Source organism: Podarcis muralis, chromosome 5, assembly GCF_964188315.1.
Source record: "Podarcis muralis chromosome 5, rPodMur119.hap1.1, whole genome shotgun sequence".
NCBI lineage: Eukaryota > Metazoa > Chordata > Lepidosauria > Squamata > Lacertidae > Podarcis > Podarcis muralis.
This window is the reverse complement of record NC_135659.1, coordinates 35,843,037-35,857,370: the sequence shown is the minus strand read 5'-3', so window position 1 is coordinate 35,857,370 and position 14,334 is coordinate 35,843,037. Positions and strand designations below refer to the sequence as shown.

The 14,334-nt window shown below is 43.8% G+C and overlaps 1 protein-coding gene across 1 annotated transcript in view; it reads left to right on the top strand.

Annotated features, from left to right (window-relative positions):
• The first annotated feature begins 986 nt into the window (after window positions 1-986).
• The window catches only part of IFI44L (interferon induced protein 44 like), a 33,757-nt gene continuing 20,409 nt past the window's right edge, over window positions 987-14,334 (top strand). Inside the window, exons 1-8 of the mRNA XM_077928117.1 lie at window positions 987-1,132; window positions 2,168-2,667; window positions 2,759-2,810; window positions 4,734-4,929; window positions 5,726-5,878; window positions 6,779-6,950; window positions 7,159-7,259; window positions 8,130-8,335. Coding sequence (XP_077784243.1) covers window positions 2,175-2,667; window positions 2,759-2,810; window positions 4,734-4,929; window positions 5,726-5,878; window positions 6,779-6,950; window positions 7,159-7,259; window positions 8,130-8,335 — 1,373 coding nt within the window. The 5' untranslated portion in view covers window positions 987-1,132; window positions 2,168-2,174. The remainder of the gene's footprint in view (window positions 1,133-2,167; window positions 2,668-2,758; window positions 2,811-4,733; window positions 4,930-5,725; window positions 5,879-6,778; window positions 6,951-7,158; window positions 7,260-8,129; window positions 8,336-14,334) is intronic.

Genomic DNA, 14,334 nt, shown 5'->3' with positions numbered 1-14,334 from the left:
AATAAGATGAAACCCCCCTCACTTCTGCTGTAAAAGAAGTGCTCTAATTCATAGTTACAAATTGGTGAATTAAAACTGGATTTAGTTCTGACTGTTCCAGGGTGGAGGAGGAAGCATAACACACCATACCCTGTTACAGATGGGTAGCCGTGTTGGTCTGCCATAGTCAAAACAAAAAAAATTCCTTCCAGTAGCACCTTAAAGACCAACTAAGTTAGTTCTTGGTATGAGCTTTCGTGTGCATGCACACTTCTTCAGATACCACTTCAGATATCTGAAGAAGTGTGCATGCACACGAAAGCTCATACCAAGAACTAACTTAGTTGGTCTTTAAGGTGCTACTGGAAGGAATTTTTTTTGTTTTTACACCATACCCTAATTTTATCGATAGTTTTTTCAACATCAATTCCATCTATTTATTTATTTGAAAACAACTCTAACCTGCATTTGCATGGAACTGAAATTGACAGATTTGCCTGTCCCTACACACAGGCCCACCGCTGACTGGGCTGCCAGGATGGAGTGCCCCACACATGTAAGAAAGGGGGAGTTTTGGCTACAACTGATGCGATCCTTTCCCTCTCTCTGCCTCTCATGTGAATGTGGTACCTGTAGGACTGCTTTGCTCCAACACTCTTCTTTCCCCCAGACTAAGGGAAAGCAGACTCTTCCCTGCATTAGCAGACCCTCTATCAGTCAAGAGCAGCCATTCATCCCCAGCCATTTGCATTGCTGCCCAAACACCTAGTTGCTCTTTCTCCTTGCAGGATCACCGCAGCCCGGATTCAGGGACACGAGCCATTCAGGGTCAAGCTGAGACCCACTGCACCCCTCCCTATATGCTCACAGTCATTTCAGCTTTGTGTAGGATTCTGTCTTACTGTCAGATATCTTGCATGAAATTTCTTTTCTAGTTCTATCTTCCTCCCCAAGAGGATTTCCCCCTTGTCACGGACTCCAGGAAACCCGAGAACACGTGTTACTGACCCTGAACACCTCTGAACTTCCACTTTCGTTTTCCAATTGCCGACGCGAGCTGCTTCTCGGAGGGAGGAGGCTAGTTTGCTCCCGGGCTTCTAATCTGAGGTAAAACAGAGCTCTGGACACAGGAAAAAAAATTTCCCCAAAGCTGGTAAGATCATGTCATGATGATATTTTCCTGCCACATGCAGCTATTAAAATAGAATGGGGACTTGGCTGCTCCATACTGCTTTTTGTGATTCAGCAGCTCATTGCTTTGCATGTATGTTTGTGAGAGATTTTCTGAATCTGATCCTTCCGTGAAAGGGAAGCTTTCGGGAGGGCACCGAAATTTGCTAACCTTATCTACAAGCGCCGTGTTAATCTCTTGGGTGGAGTCAGAAAGACTCGGCTGGCATTGTCCCATGTGAAAAGAAAAAATATTATTCTTCGCCATCTAGTGGTGCTTCCTGTTTTTTCAACCGTTAGATGGGGGAAAGCTGCTTTATATTTGCAGATCACCATGAAACCTGATGCTTATTTAATACAGCAAGCTGAAGGCACGCACAGAACAAGCCGCCTCCCCATGCTTACTCAGGTGTGTTCAATGGGGCCTAGCCCCCTAAGTACCACAGCTGCAGTTCACAGACCAGCAGCACAAATCTGTGCAGTTTGAATCAAATGAGGCTCTTATTTTCAAAGCTTGTTCTCCAGCTCCTAGCATGTCTTGGGTGGGGCTGTAGGATTGAAGTCTTCTTAACATTTACCCTGTGGAGGTTTGAAAGAGAAATGTGGCATATGTGTTTGAAAGCCAAATGTGGCATATGTGTTTGAAAGCCATGATTCCAGCATGCTGCCCATCCGTTGATGGGTATGTGGAAGCATGACTTGCTCCATCAAAACTGTATGCTCCCAATTGTTCCTCAAAAATGCTGCCTTTTCTGCTCCACATCTGATGTCATATGGGGCAGGTAGGGATTGCTTTATGAAAATGGTCTCATGTGCAACATGGGAGGCTTAGAGGAACATGTCTGGACAAGAGGTTCCCCAGTCCTGCCCTACATTGGCTGGAAGTGGGTTTCTGAATTTCAGACAGGGATATCTCCTAAACATGCTATAAATTGAACTTGGGACCTTCTGCCACCTAGCTTTGACTGTTCCCAATTCCAGAAATATTTATATTCTTACTATATCTCATTTCTTTCAGATTAAAGATGGCCCAATCTCGATTGACCAAAACTGAGAGAAAGGCGCTGCTGGATATTTTGGGATGCCAACATCTAAGCCTTCTCTATAAAGCAAGTTTGCATACCTACAATGTCAATGCATTTCATAACAAATGCGACAGTCAGGGCCCAACTGTAGTTGTGGGATACAATGCAAGTGGCTATATCTTTGGAGGCTTTACTGAACAGAATTATGCTTCAGCTGGGAAATACCTATTTGATAACAATGCTTTCCTGTTTAGATTGAAAGGGAAAGAGCAGGAGCCCAGCATACTAAAATTCCCAGTCAAGAATGCTGTTGAGGCTGTCCTTGACAATAGTGCATATGGTCCGACTTTTGGAGCTAACACACTTGTATTCCTGTCAGAAAGCAAGAATAGTGTTACCACAGATGCTAACACTAACAGTTACACACTCAATGCAGAAGACCTACATGGAAATGACCAAGTCCTTTTGGAATGTGAAGTATATCGAGTTGAAGGTGAGCTGAAACAATCATTTAAAAGTCATTTCACTTTTTGAAACCCGTTGATTTGCCCTCTTGCTGATATCAAATTTTATTTTCTCCTTAGGGCTGAGTAGCATTTTGGAAAAACCATGGCGGGAGATGACATGGACAGCTGAGTAGGTTACTGACTTGAGAAACACTCCCACCCCATTTCCCCCCACCCCACACACCATTTAGGCAAGACAGTGGCATTGTTTCATTTACAGTGGTACCTCGGGTTAAGAACTTAATTTGTTCCGGAGGTCCGTTCTTAACCTGAAACTGTTCTTAACCTGAGGTACCACTTTAGCTAATGGGGCCTCCTGCTGCCGCCGCCACCTAATTTCTGTTTTCATCCTGAGGTAAAGTTCTTAACCCGAGATACTATTTCTGCGTTAGCAGAGTCTGTAACCTGAAGCATCTGTAACCTGAAGTGTCTGTAATCCGAGGTACCAGTGTATTTATTTAAGGCATTTATATACAATTTAATCCCTATCGTTTCCAAGTGGTTTCAAAGTTACCCCAGTTCAAGGGCACATTACAGCTGGGCTAAAGCACTTGACCAGTGAGGGCCAAGTGAGGGGTGTGGCTTGTGGAGAGTTCTGAGGGGTAAGATGGAGGCCTGGAGGACCACATTTGGCCTCGGCACCTGAGTTTCCCAACCCCTGCTTCTAACAGGTGTCACTTTCTTATCTTTTCTTCCCTTGGCTAGTCATCCTCTCAGGTACACGGTCTAAACCACTGAGCCTCTTGGGCTTGCTGATCATAAGGTCAGTAGTTGGAATCTGTGTGATGGGGTGATCTCCTGTTGCTTTGTCCCAGCTCCTGCCACCTAGCAGTTTGGAAGCACAACAGCACGAGCAGATAAATAGATACCATTGCAGTGGGAAGGTAAATGGCATTTCTGTGCACTCTGGCACTCGCCATGGTGTCCTGTGCACCAGAAACTGGCCACGTGACCTGGAAAAAAACTGTCTACGGACAGATGCTGGCTCCCTTGGCCTGAAAGCGGAGATGAGTGCTGCTCCCCATAGTAGAATTCAACTGGACTTAACCATCCAGGGGTCCTTTACCTTACCATCTCAGGATGACCTCCAGTTGTGGTTTTGAAACACCCCCCTTCAGTCTAAAAGCAGAGTTGCAGTCTAAAAGAAGAGTTACAGGGCAGCCTTAAAGTCAGTGTAGAAAGAAATCCCGTTTCATTCATTGTGCATATAGAACATCATCCTTAACCCTTGCACATCGTTTATTTTAACGGTATCACTATGCTGCTGGGGTCCAACAGGCCCCTTTCAAATGTCTCTGCTAGAAATAAAATTGATGATTGATTTCAAAGTGACTCCATTTTAACATCAAAATAGAATCTATTGATATTGCAAAAGCACGACCCAATATGAAATGAATTGGCAGTGCATTGGAGTCAACCGTGCTAACCTAAATTCATCTGTGGGCTATCAGGGAGCACTGGGGAATAAACAGAAGCATGCACTCTGCTATTTGAGGCTACAGCTTTACCTTGGCCTCAGATAATGTCAGATGATGGGAAGGTTGGTGTAACATGGACATAATGGCCTGGCAGGTCAAATGGAGAAGGCTGCCAGGCCCAGTGAGGCCCACAAGCTGCAGCTCCCCACCAGTGGAGATTAGTTTAAAAGCTGATCACTTCGTGAAGGGATGTAGAAAGAGGTCTGCATTTTCTTATTTTAGGAGAATCAGGCAGGGAAGGAAGATATTGTATGGGGCAGTAGGCTAAAAATGGTGGTAAACAGCAGAAATTAGTCTCCAAAGAGAAATTCTTTTGGAGGTGGTATTTAAGCTATTTCTCAACAGCTGTGTCTGAAATGTGGCCAGTTTAGGTCACTAAACATGTAGGTACTCTGTGCTAAATTTCAGAAGGTTTGTACACATTATCTTCATCTGATTTAAAATTAAACCCTCAGGCTTCAACATAAGAGAGTGTTGCTTTGCTTATCAACTTTAACACTGTATAATCCGGGATATATGTATATATGATTACGCTAATATGGTTAATAGACGGATGTATTTTGCTACCTTGGCAGGAAAAGGGAAGCACTGATGAAAGAAATAAGAACTTACAAACCTTGCTTGAGTGCTGTGCCCCAGTGTCGGGTTCTGCTTGTTGGGCCAGTTGGAGCAGGGAAGTCCAGTTTCTTCAACTCTGTGAATTCAACTTTCCGAGGCTACGTGTCAAGTCAAGCTGCAGCAGGATCAGATTCCACAAGTCTGACAAAGCAGGTAGCTCTGCACTGATAAAGCAAAAGTTAAGGACGGGCCTCCAGAACGTATTAAGTTTGTAAACCGAGGTACCGCTGTATTTCCAAACATGTTGGCCAATAACTAATGGCAACAAAATAATACATAAGATTCAATATATACTTCAACTAGGGTTACTAGACTACAACTCCCATCAGCCCTTGCCAGGAGACCATTTGAAAACCATAAAAAGCACAAAACACCTTGTCTCCCCCCTTCCTTTCCCGGCTGTTGTAAGGGTTTTCAAGCTGCAAAGAAAACATTCAGATACCTTCAAAGAGCCAAGCCCAGTCCTTTTGGCAGCTGACTGTAGCCCATAAGCATATGTCGGTACAGAAACAATTAATGCCAATTGTTCAAATTACAGAACAACCAAATAACGCCGGAGACGGAGGCTCGTCCATGGCAGGGACACACATCCAGATACACGCTTGCTTGGCACAGCAGGATGCATTGAGCTCTCCAGATCCCACTAGGGAACATTGCTAGGATTTTTGCCTCATAAATCCTGGCTTTCCTCTGCGTGAACATCCTCGCTGCCCATGGAGGGCAGCGAGGAGCTACCGCCATTGACTCGTGATGTGACCATACTTAACTTGCCTTTCTAACCTGTTTCTTGTGTAATGGAACTTTTGTGGTTTTATACAGAGCCACAAAAATTACAGTAGATAGTATCTATACTAGTAGGTGAAATTTGTCATTTACATATGTAAAATAGAAAGGAAAGCAGATAGGAATAGATTTCAATATGGTGTTATTTGCATTTTTTAAAAAATAGTATAGGACTTACCATCTTAAAAGCGGAAGCATTAGAACCCCACTCCCGATCATCTTCTGTGATACCATGGGACTTGAAGTTCAACCCAATGCTGGTTTGGACATTGAGGACGTGCGCAGCATATTGGAGGGCCATATTCCTGATCGGTACTCGGTAAGATGCATCCTCTATTGTTCATTTTAGATGGAGAGATTATCATTTAGGAACCTCTGCTTTTCATTTCTAATTTACTTCTATAATGCAAACATCACAGTTCCTGTGGTCTGCCATTATAACCCCAGCAAGCGCAGTTTTATTTTCCCAAGTGGTTTGCCAGGCTAAGGACTGATTTACATCCACAAATCCATGACATGGCTTGGAAACACAGTTGCTAGAAGACTGGTCCTTGGGGAAAGCTGATCATGTGATTTGGCTCACCATGAAGCCATGGTAGTTTCAGCCCATGCCCTCAAAACTCATCTTCTTCTGAGTAAAAAAAATATTGAAACCATTTGGGAAATATCTCACAGATCAGCTTATCATGCTGAGCAGCCCGAACATGGTTGGGTTTTTAGTTTCCACCTGCAATTGATTGGATGTGCAAGTTAGACCTCTCTCTTTGGGGAAACCCAAATAGCCACTTGCTCTCTTTGACCACCAAAGAGCAGTCTCCCTCCCCTAGGGGGGGAGAGCGGTACGGGGAATCAGTGGAAGAAGAGGAAATGGGGAAAAGCCCTTGGAGGAGAATTTGGGAAATTGCTTGTTGTAATGGTCTCCTCAGTACTAGACTGAGAACACCAGAGTACTAATTCAGGTACTACACCCTCACCACACTGGGTAAAAATGCTTTTCAAAATGGGGCGGCAACTGACTACATGTCATTTTCCGTGTACTTGTATGCAGAAATGGTCACTTTACATATCAAAGATGGCTGCTCCATGAGCACTACGTGGGGGCTGTCATCTTTTTGTATGTAGGTTCATCCATCCCTATGTCTCTCACACAACCCTATAGGAATCTGATTCCCTTGCAGCTATCCTATATTTTTTCTTCTATTACCCTTTTCCTTTTCAGTTCAATCCATCCTGTGTTATGAGCCCCAATATGCCAAACTATATCAAGTCCCCCTCTCCAAAAGACCGGATTCATTGTGTTGCGTTCATTATTGATGGGTCCAAGGTTGAGATCCTCCCTGAGAAGCTGGAAGAAAAACTGAAAGACATCCGTCGAAAAGCGAACAGTTTTGGTCAGTCTTTTAAATTTATTTTACATTTATGTTTTGATCAACCTCAATGTAGTTGCTATCTTATTTCATATTATAAAAAATGGCTTCAAATAGTTCTTTGCTCATTGCTAAAAAAAACCAACAATAATAATTGTGGTGGCTATTCCCAATTCAAAAGGAAAAAACAAACATTTATTATACTCCTTTTTATAAGTTAATCTCCTTACAGGTGTTCCACAGCTTGTTATTCTAACTAAAGTGGATCAGATTTGTCCTATTGTTGAAGAAGATATATCATACGTATACAAAAGCATGGCTGTTCAGAAGCAGGTAATCTGTTAAATTAAAATCTATCTTTAAAGCTAGTCAGGCTTTTCTTTAATATTTTAATCTTTCTGTTACTTTTTCTTTCCTTGTTTTGTTTTGCTTCTGCTCATACGTCTTGGTTTTTTTTTATATTCTCTACTCTGTGCTACTGAGAATATACACTTGAAGGTGATGGCTGGCTGATAAATGTCCCTGGACTCAGCTACACAGATGCAAATAAAACATTTTAAAAGGGTTGTGAAGTGCAATATACCAAAGTGACACTAGCTGGTGACAGTGAGCTGTATTTTTCAAAACATTTTTTTAAAAAGCATTTTCACAGCATTTTTAAATATGTGTGTAGATCCCTTCTCTGTGTGAGAGGCAGGAAAGATAAGAGGTCCCAGGCTGAGAGGCTGGGAAGGTCCATCCCTTTCTGTGTGAGACTAGGTTTAAGAGCTACCTTTGAGGGATGACACTGCATTTTTCTTTCTGTTTCTGTTTAGATTAGTTTGTTTTTTATTGCATTGTATTATGAAAAACTGTCATAACATCTTTGCACTCTAGATGTGCAAAGCAGGGCTGCTGAGGTTTGTAATTTGGAGAGCATGTGGCCTGAGGAAAACCCAAGGGTCAAAGAGAGGCTCACCCTGGTCTAGGGCATTAAAGGTCATAGGGCATTAAACCAACACTTTTCAGTTGGACCTGGAAATGGACTGGACATTGTTTCTTGTAAGTGGCCCTGAAATTTTTTGGTTTGGGTTCAGTGTACGGATATGGGGCATAAAAATGTAATTAATACAGCCAGCAGTGGCCTTGTGTTAGCTGGTGGGACCAAAGGGGCATAAAAATAGTGTTCCCTTGGTAACAAATCACATTTTATTTCCTTTACAGATGCGGCTAATGGAAGCAAAACTTGGCATCCCTCTGTCTCATATAGTCCCTGTTAAAAATTATTCCTCGGAGCTGGAACTGAGGAATGATGCTGATATCCTGATACTCATGGCAGTGAGGCAGATGCTTCGTTTAGCTGAAGACTACCTTGACGACTGTGATGACGAACCTCCGGTCAATCGTTCCATTAAGGATTGTTATGCTGAGCCTTGATATATTTACTGAAGCCCATTAGAATTCTAGCTTATGCTTTAGCTTTTTAATAAAAGTGACCAAGTTTATTCTCCATTCAGGGAGATGCCATTCCAGTTTTGAAACATTCTTACATACTAATCTCAGTATCTTGCTCCTGCTCCTGCTGTATGTATGTGGCTAATGGACAGGCTAACTGTAGAGCTGCAAGGCTTTTATGTTCTTTTGGCCTCCAACATCCTTTCCAAACCTAAAATTCTGTTTCTATTATAAGAATCATTAAGACAATAATACTATATAGGTAGCTTGCACGAAGTCCATTACACTGCGACTCCAGGCTAGAAACCAGATTGGTGTGTGCACTAGAGATGTGATCTGAAGAGAAAGAGAAATAAAAAATACCAGCTGCCAGGAAAACCAGTTATGCTATGAGCAAGTGCAAGAGGTAACTAAGCCATCAACCAGAGGCCTTGGAAAAGTTCAGAATGTGGTGCAACCTCAAGTTATAGACGTGATACTAGGGAGGGGGGGGGCTTATATACAGGGGTTGATGATTCTCACGTGATATGCCAGATCAATAAATAACTAGGTATAAAATGGACTTCCATGTTGATGAGAAATATTTTAGGTGCTTTGTATCTTTTTAATGTCACTGCTTCCTTAAAACAAATAAATAAATGCATGTGAAACTCAGTGTATGAATGAATCTTGAAGTTACCAGCTGCAAAATATGCCACTCCTGGTCCCTGAAGTCCTTACTCAACTTGGAGGATCTTGAAAAAGGGGGGAAGGAAGATGGGAAAGGAAGGATAGACAGTTAGCCTGTTGCTGTAAATCACAGAAAAAGAACTATCCCCGTAAGAGCACATAGTGCTGCTGTGGATAGGTGGATAGATTTTTCTGAAACTGTTGCTCATATTGGGGGCATGCTAATAATTGCTTGGCTAATAATCTCAGCGGGACGTGGATGGCGCTGTGGGTTAAACTACAGAGCCTAGGACTTGCCAATCAGAAGGTTGGCAGTTCAAATCCCCGCGACAGGTTGAGCTCCCATTGTTCGGTCCCTGTTCCTGCCAGCCTAGCAGTTCAAAAGCACATCAAAGTGCAAGTAGATAAATTGGTACCGCTCCAGCGGGAAGGTAAACGGTGTTTCCGTGCGCTGCTCTGGTTCACCAGAAATGGCTTAGTCATGCTGGCCACATGACCTGGAAGCTGTACGCCGGCTCCCTCGGCCAATAAAGCGAGATGAGCACCGCAACCCCAGAGTTGGCCATGACTGGACCTAATGGTCAGGGGTCCCTTTACCTTTAATAATCTCAGCAATGCAGCAGTTCAAGCTCAATAACCTTTGTGTCTCAGAACTGTAGGGATGTTTAGGACTGAATTGCTGCCTTCATGTGCATGTCAGTACGCCTTTCAACCGATGTCGGCGACTGGGTTCAATAACTGGTTCTGCCCCGACTGAGCTAAGCGACTGGAGCACTTTCACAGACCTTCCAATCCTGGAAAGCAGGTCTCAGTGCACTGGACTCACAACTGCATTGTGAGCCCCAGACGCAGCAAAGTATAAATAACGCGGAAGCTAGCTGTGAAGCATAACTTCTTTTATTTCTAATAGCTACTACAAACTAATGAACTGGCTTGCGTGAGTGTTACATCTCCCACTCAGCCATCTAGTCACTACATAGATAAGACTCTCTACACACAGAGTCAGGCAGTCAGGAGTGGAAGAGTAGAAGAGCAGTTTCCTCCCCCTCCTTTCTCAAAACATCAGATCAGGAGATTCTTGCAATGGGAGGGGGTGAAAAGATCAACAGTGCCATTCACATCTGCTACTTAAAGGAACTCGTTTGGGGTACATGTTCCAGAGATGCCACCGTAGTCTTGGCTGGGCACAGGAATGTGTGGCTGGCATAACCCATGGTCAAAGCAATTATTTAATGCTTTTTCCCCCTAATAGCGTTTGTAGTGTTTTCTATCATGGTTGCTTGTTGGGAGCGCCTCTATCTAGCTGATCAACGAGGAAATGGTATTTCATCTTTTGGGATGTTTACCATTAGCATTTGTTGGCATGTTCACAGTAGCAAAACCAAGTCACACTGAGAGCAAACTTGTGAAGTTATAAAGACCTGTGCATCTTGGGACCTAGATATATTTCCCCATATCAGCCAGCTCAAGTTCTCAGATTGCCCGAGGGGGCCACAGTAGGAATTGTTGCCAATACATCATAAGGAATGCATTTCCTCTATAATGAGTGATGCAGCATTTCCTGAACAGTAATTTACCCTGCTGAAATACCTGGTGTTCTGAAATACCTGGTGTTAGTCAAATGTGTCATACAGTGGTACCTTGGTTCTCAAACTTGATGCGTTCTGGGAGTTTGTTTGACTCCCAAAACTGCAGAAAAACCAAGGCATGGCTTCGGATTGGCTGCAGGAGCTTCCTGCACTCAAGCAGAAACTGTCAGACATTCAGCTTCTGAAAAACATTTGCAAACCAGAACACTTCCAGGTCTGCGGCTTCCGGGAGCCAATTTGTTTGGGAGCCAAGTGGTTTGAGAACCAAGGTACCACTGTAATTTGATCATACCTTAGGACGAAAACAGACCTGAAATCTGATCAAAAATATTTCTGAAAACATTATTTTTATATGTGTGATTTCTTCTGTTATAAAATGTTCATTTCAATTAGACGTCAAGTCTGTTATTAGTATTTGTCTGGCTTCAGGGTTTTGTTTTTAAATGTTGACCAGGTTTGCCCTCTAGTGGAGAACAATACAGACATTTTAAGAAAGATAAGGCACTCTTCTGAATCATATTGAATTTAGTGGCTTGATGCTGAAATAATGAGATGGCCTTATGGAAAAGAGGGGATTTCCTACAGCCCTTTGCTATGTGTAGTCTTCTGCTCCTAAGAGTATAGCCTGTGCCCTGTGCCTTACTGCAGAAAGTGTTTTTATTCTTTAATCCTAATGAGAACACAATTCCAGCTGTGACTTTGTGACTTGGGATCTGGGTGGCGCTGTGGTCTAAACCACTGAACCTCTTGGGCTTGCCGATCAGAATATTGGCGGTTTGAATCTGCTGCTCTGCCCCAGCTCCAGCCAACCTAGCATTTCGAAAGCACACCAGTGCAAGTAGATAAATAGGTACCACTGCAAAAGAAAGGTAAATGAGGTTTCCGTGTGCTCTGTCTCTGAATGCAAGATGAGTGCCACACCTCCATAGTTGCACCCCCATAGACTTAACCATCTAGGGGTCCTTTACCTTTTACTTTTTGATTTCATTAATGAGCAGTGCTATTTTTATAGAAAAAGAGGTGCTGGAACTCACCATGAGCAACTCCCTTGTTCTCTTAAAATGGCAATGGAGCCCACCTGAGAGGTGCCAGAACTGAGTTCTGGTTAAAAAAAAAAAGCCCTGGTAATGAAGAGAAGTAAGTCACTCTGGCCTGTTGTAAGTAAGGTTTGAGGATATATGGTACACATCTATTTGCTCATTGGGATGAATGACTCCTTCATTCCCAAAAGGAACACTAATGCAAGACTGGCCTGGATGCAGTCAGGCCAGAAATCAAACACCTGCAGGGAGCTTGTTACTATTGCACAGAAGACTAGTTTCTACGTTCCACCCTCATCCTAAATGCAGGCAAGAAAGAGACATTATTAGGGTTCACAGACCAGCAGCACAGAGACAAATGTCACTCTTCCCACCCACATTCACACACACCAACCTCAGTTCTGGTACTGGTACTACAAGCATTGCAACCTCTAGGCCATGTTCAGCAGTAAGGAAGGTTTGATGATATATGGTATACATCCATTTGTTGCATGTTCAGACCCAGAGACCTCCCCCCCGAATAAAAACATATTTGACTCAAATTTTAGTTTGGGTTTTTGGCAGAATTTAGGCCACAGCATTATTGATTACAGAAAGTGAGTGGTTGCATAGGCTCTGGTTCAAATAATTCCCTGCACCCTTGCTGAGCCAGAGCTCTATCATCGGTCAGCCAAGGGTGAACACCTGAGGTAGGCGGAAAGCCCGGGAACGGACTATGTCCACTCCCCTGGACACAGGCATGGGCACAACCCCCTCTCGGAGGTTGACCAAACCAAGTTGAGTCGCTGGATTCCTTTAACACAATACCCTTCACATAGGGATGGCAAGACTGTTCCCCCATCCCTATCACCTGAACCAGTGCCTATCTGCAATGTTACAAGTTGTGATGATTTGGTACGTGGCAGGCGAAACCCAAGTGGCGACAGCCAATCAGTCAAAATTCCTGCCATACCTCTGTCCCAACGACAGACAACACATGATGGCATAGCAAGGTCAATCGCAAAATGCCCTAAATATAGGGAGTGGTGGGCGGGTGTTGCGATGCATGAGCTGAAAGAGGAAGCTCTGGGTCACGTGTATAGGTATTTATAGGTCCCTCGATCCATTTAGACAGCACCCCATTAGCCAGATTAAACCCATCAACGAGGGACCTACCAGTCGGGTGTTATGGCTGACCAATATACCCACCCACAACCAGAGGGCCAGTCTCCAGGTCTCACCATAACACGTGCCCTTTTTTAGGCAGGACATGCTCTCTTGCACAAGCTAAGGGAAAGCAGACTCTTCCCTGCATTAGCCAGGCCCTCTATCAGTCAAGAGCAGTCATTCATCCCCACCCATTTTCAGGATCTCTGCAGCCTGGATGTGAGCCATTTGCTCTTGCACAAGCTGAGACCCCCTGCACACCTCCCTATATGCTCACAGTCATTTCAGCTTTATGTAGGATTCTGTCTTACTGTCAGGTATCTTGCAAGAAATTTCTATTTTAGTTCTAACTTCCTCCCTAAGAGCATTCCCCCCTACATAGTCACAGACTCCAGGAAACCTGAGAACACGTGTTTCTGCTTCCTGAGCACCTCTGCACTGTCACTTTCGTTTCTCCCTTGCAGACACGAGCTGCTTCTCAGAGGGAGGAGGCTTGTTTGCAGACGCTCCCGGGCTTCCAATCTGAAGTAAAACAGAGCTCTGGAAACAGGAAAAAAAATTCCCCTAAGCTGGTAAGATCATGTCATGATGATATTTTCCTGCCACATGCAGCTATTAAAATAGAATGGGGATTTTTTAACGGTTGCTTGGCTGCTCCATACGGTTTTTGGTGATTCAGCAGCTCAGCTTAACAATTGCTTTGCATGTTTGCTTGTGAGAGATTTTCTGAATTCGATCCCTCAGTGAAAGGGAAGCTTTTGGGAGGGCACTGAAATTTGCTAACTTTTATCTACAAGCGCCGTGTTAATCTCTTGGGTGGAGTCAGAAAGCCTCGGCTGGTATTGTCCATGTGAAAAGAAAAATATTATTCTTCACCATCTAGTGGTGCTTCCTGTTCAGTAAGCTGTAGGCACACACAGAACAAGCCGCCTCCCCATGCTTACTCAGGTGTGTTCAATGGGGCCTAGCCCCCTAAGTACCACAGCTGCAGTTCACAGACCAGCAGCACAAATCTGTGCAGGTTGAATCAAATGAGGCTCTTATTGTCAAAGCTTGTTCTCCAGCTCCTAGCATGTCTTGGGTGGGGCTGTAGGACTGAAGTCTTCTTAACATTTACCCTGTGGAGGTTTGAAAAAGAAATGTGGCATATGTGTTTGAAAGCCTTGATTCCAGCATGCTGCCCATCCGTTGATGGGTATCTGGAAGCATGACTTGCTCCATCAAAACTGTATGCTCCCAATTGTTCCTCAAAAATGCTGCCTTTTCTGCTCCACATCTGATGTCATATGGGGCAGGTAGGGATTGCTTTATGAAAATGGTCTCATGGGCAACATGGGAGGCTTAGAGGAACATGTCTGGACAAAAGGTTCCCCAGTCCTGGCCAACATTGGCTGGAAGTGGGTTTCTGAATTTCAGACAGGGATATCTCCTAAACATGACTTGAGATGCTATAAATTGCACTTGGGACCTTCTGCCACCTAGGTTTGGCTGTTCCCAATTCCAGAAATATTTATATTCCTACTATATCTC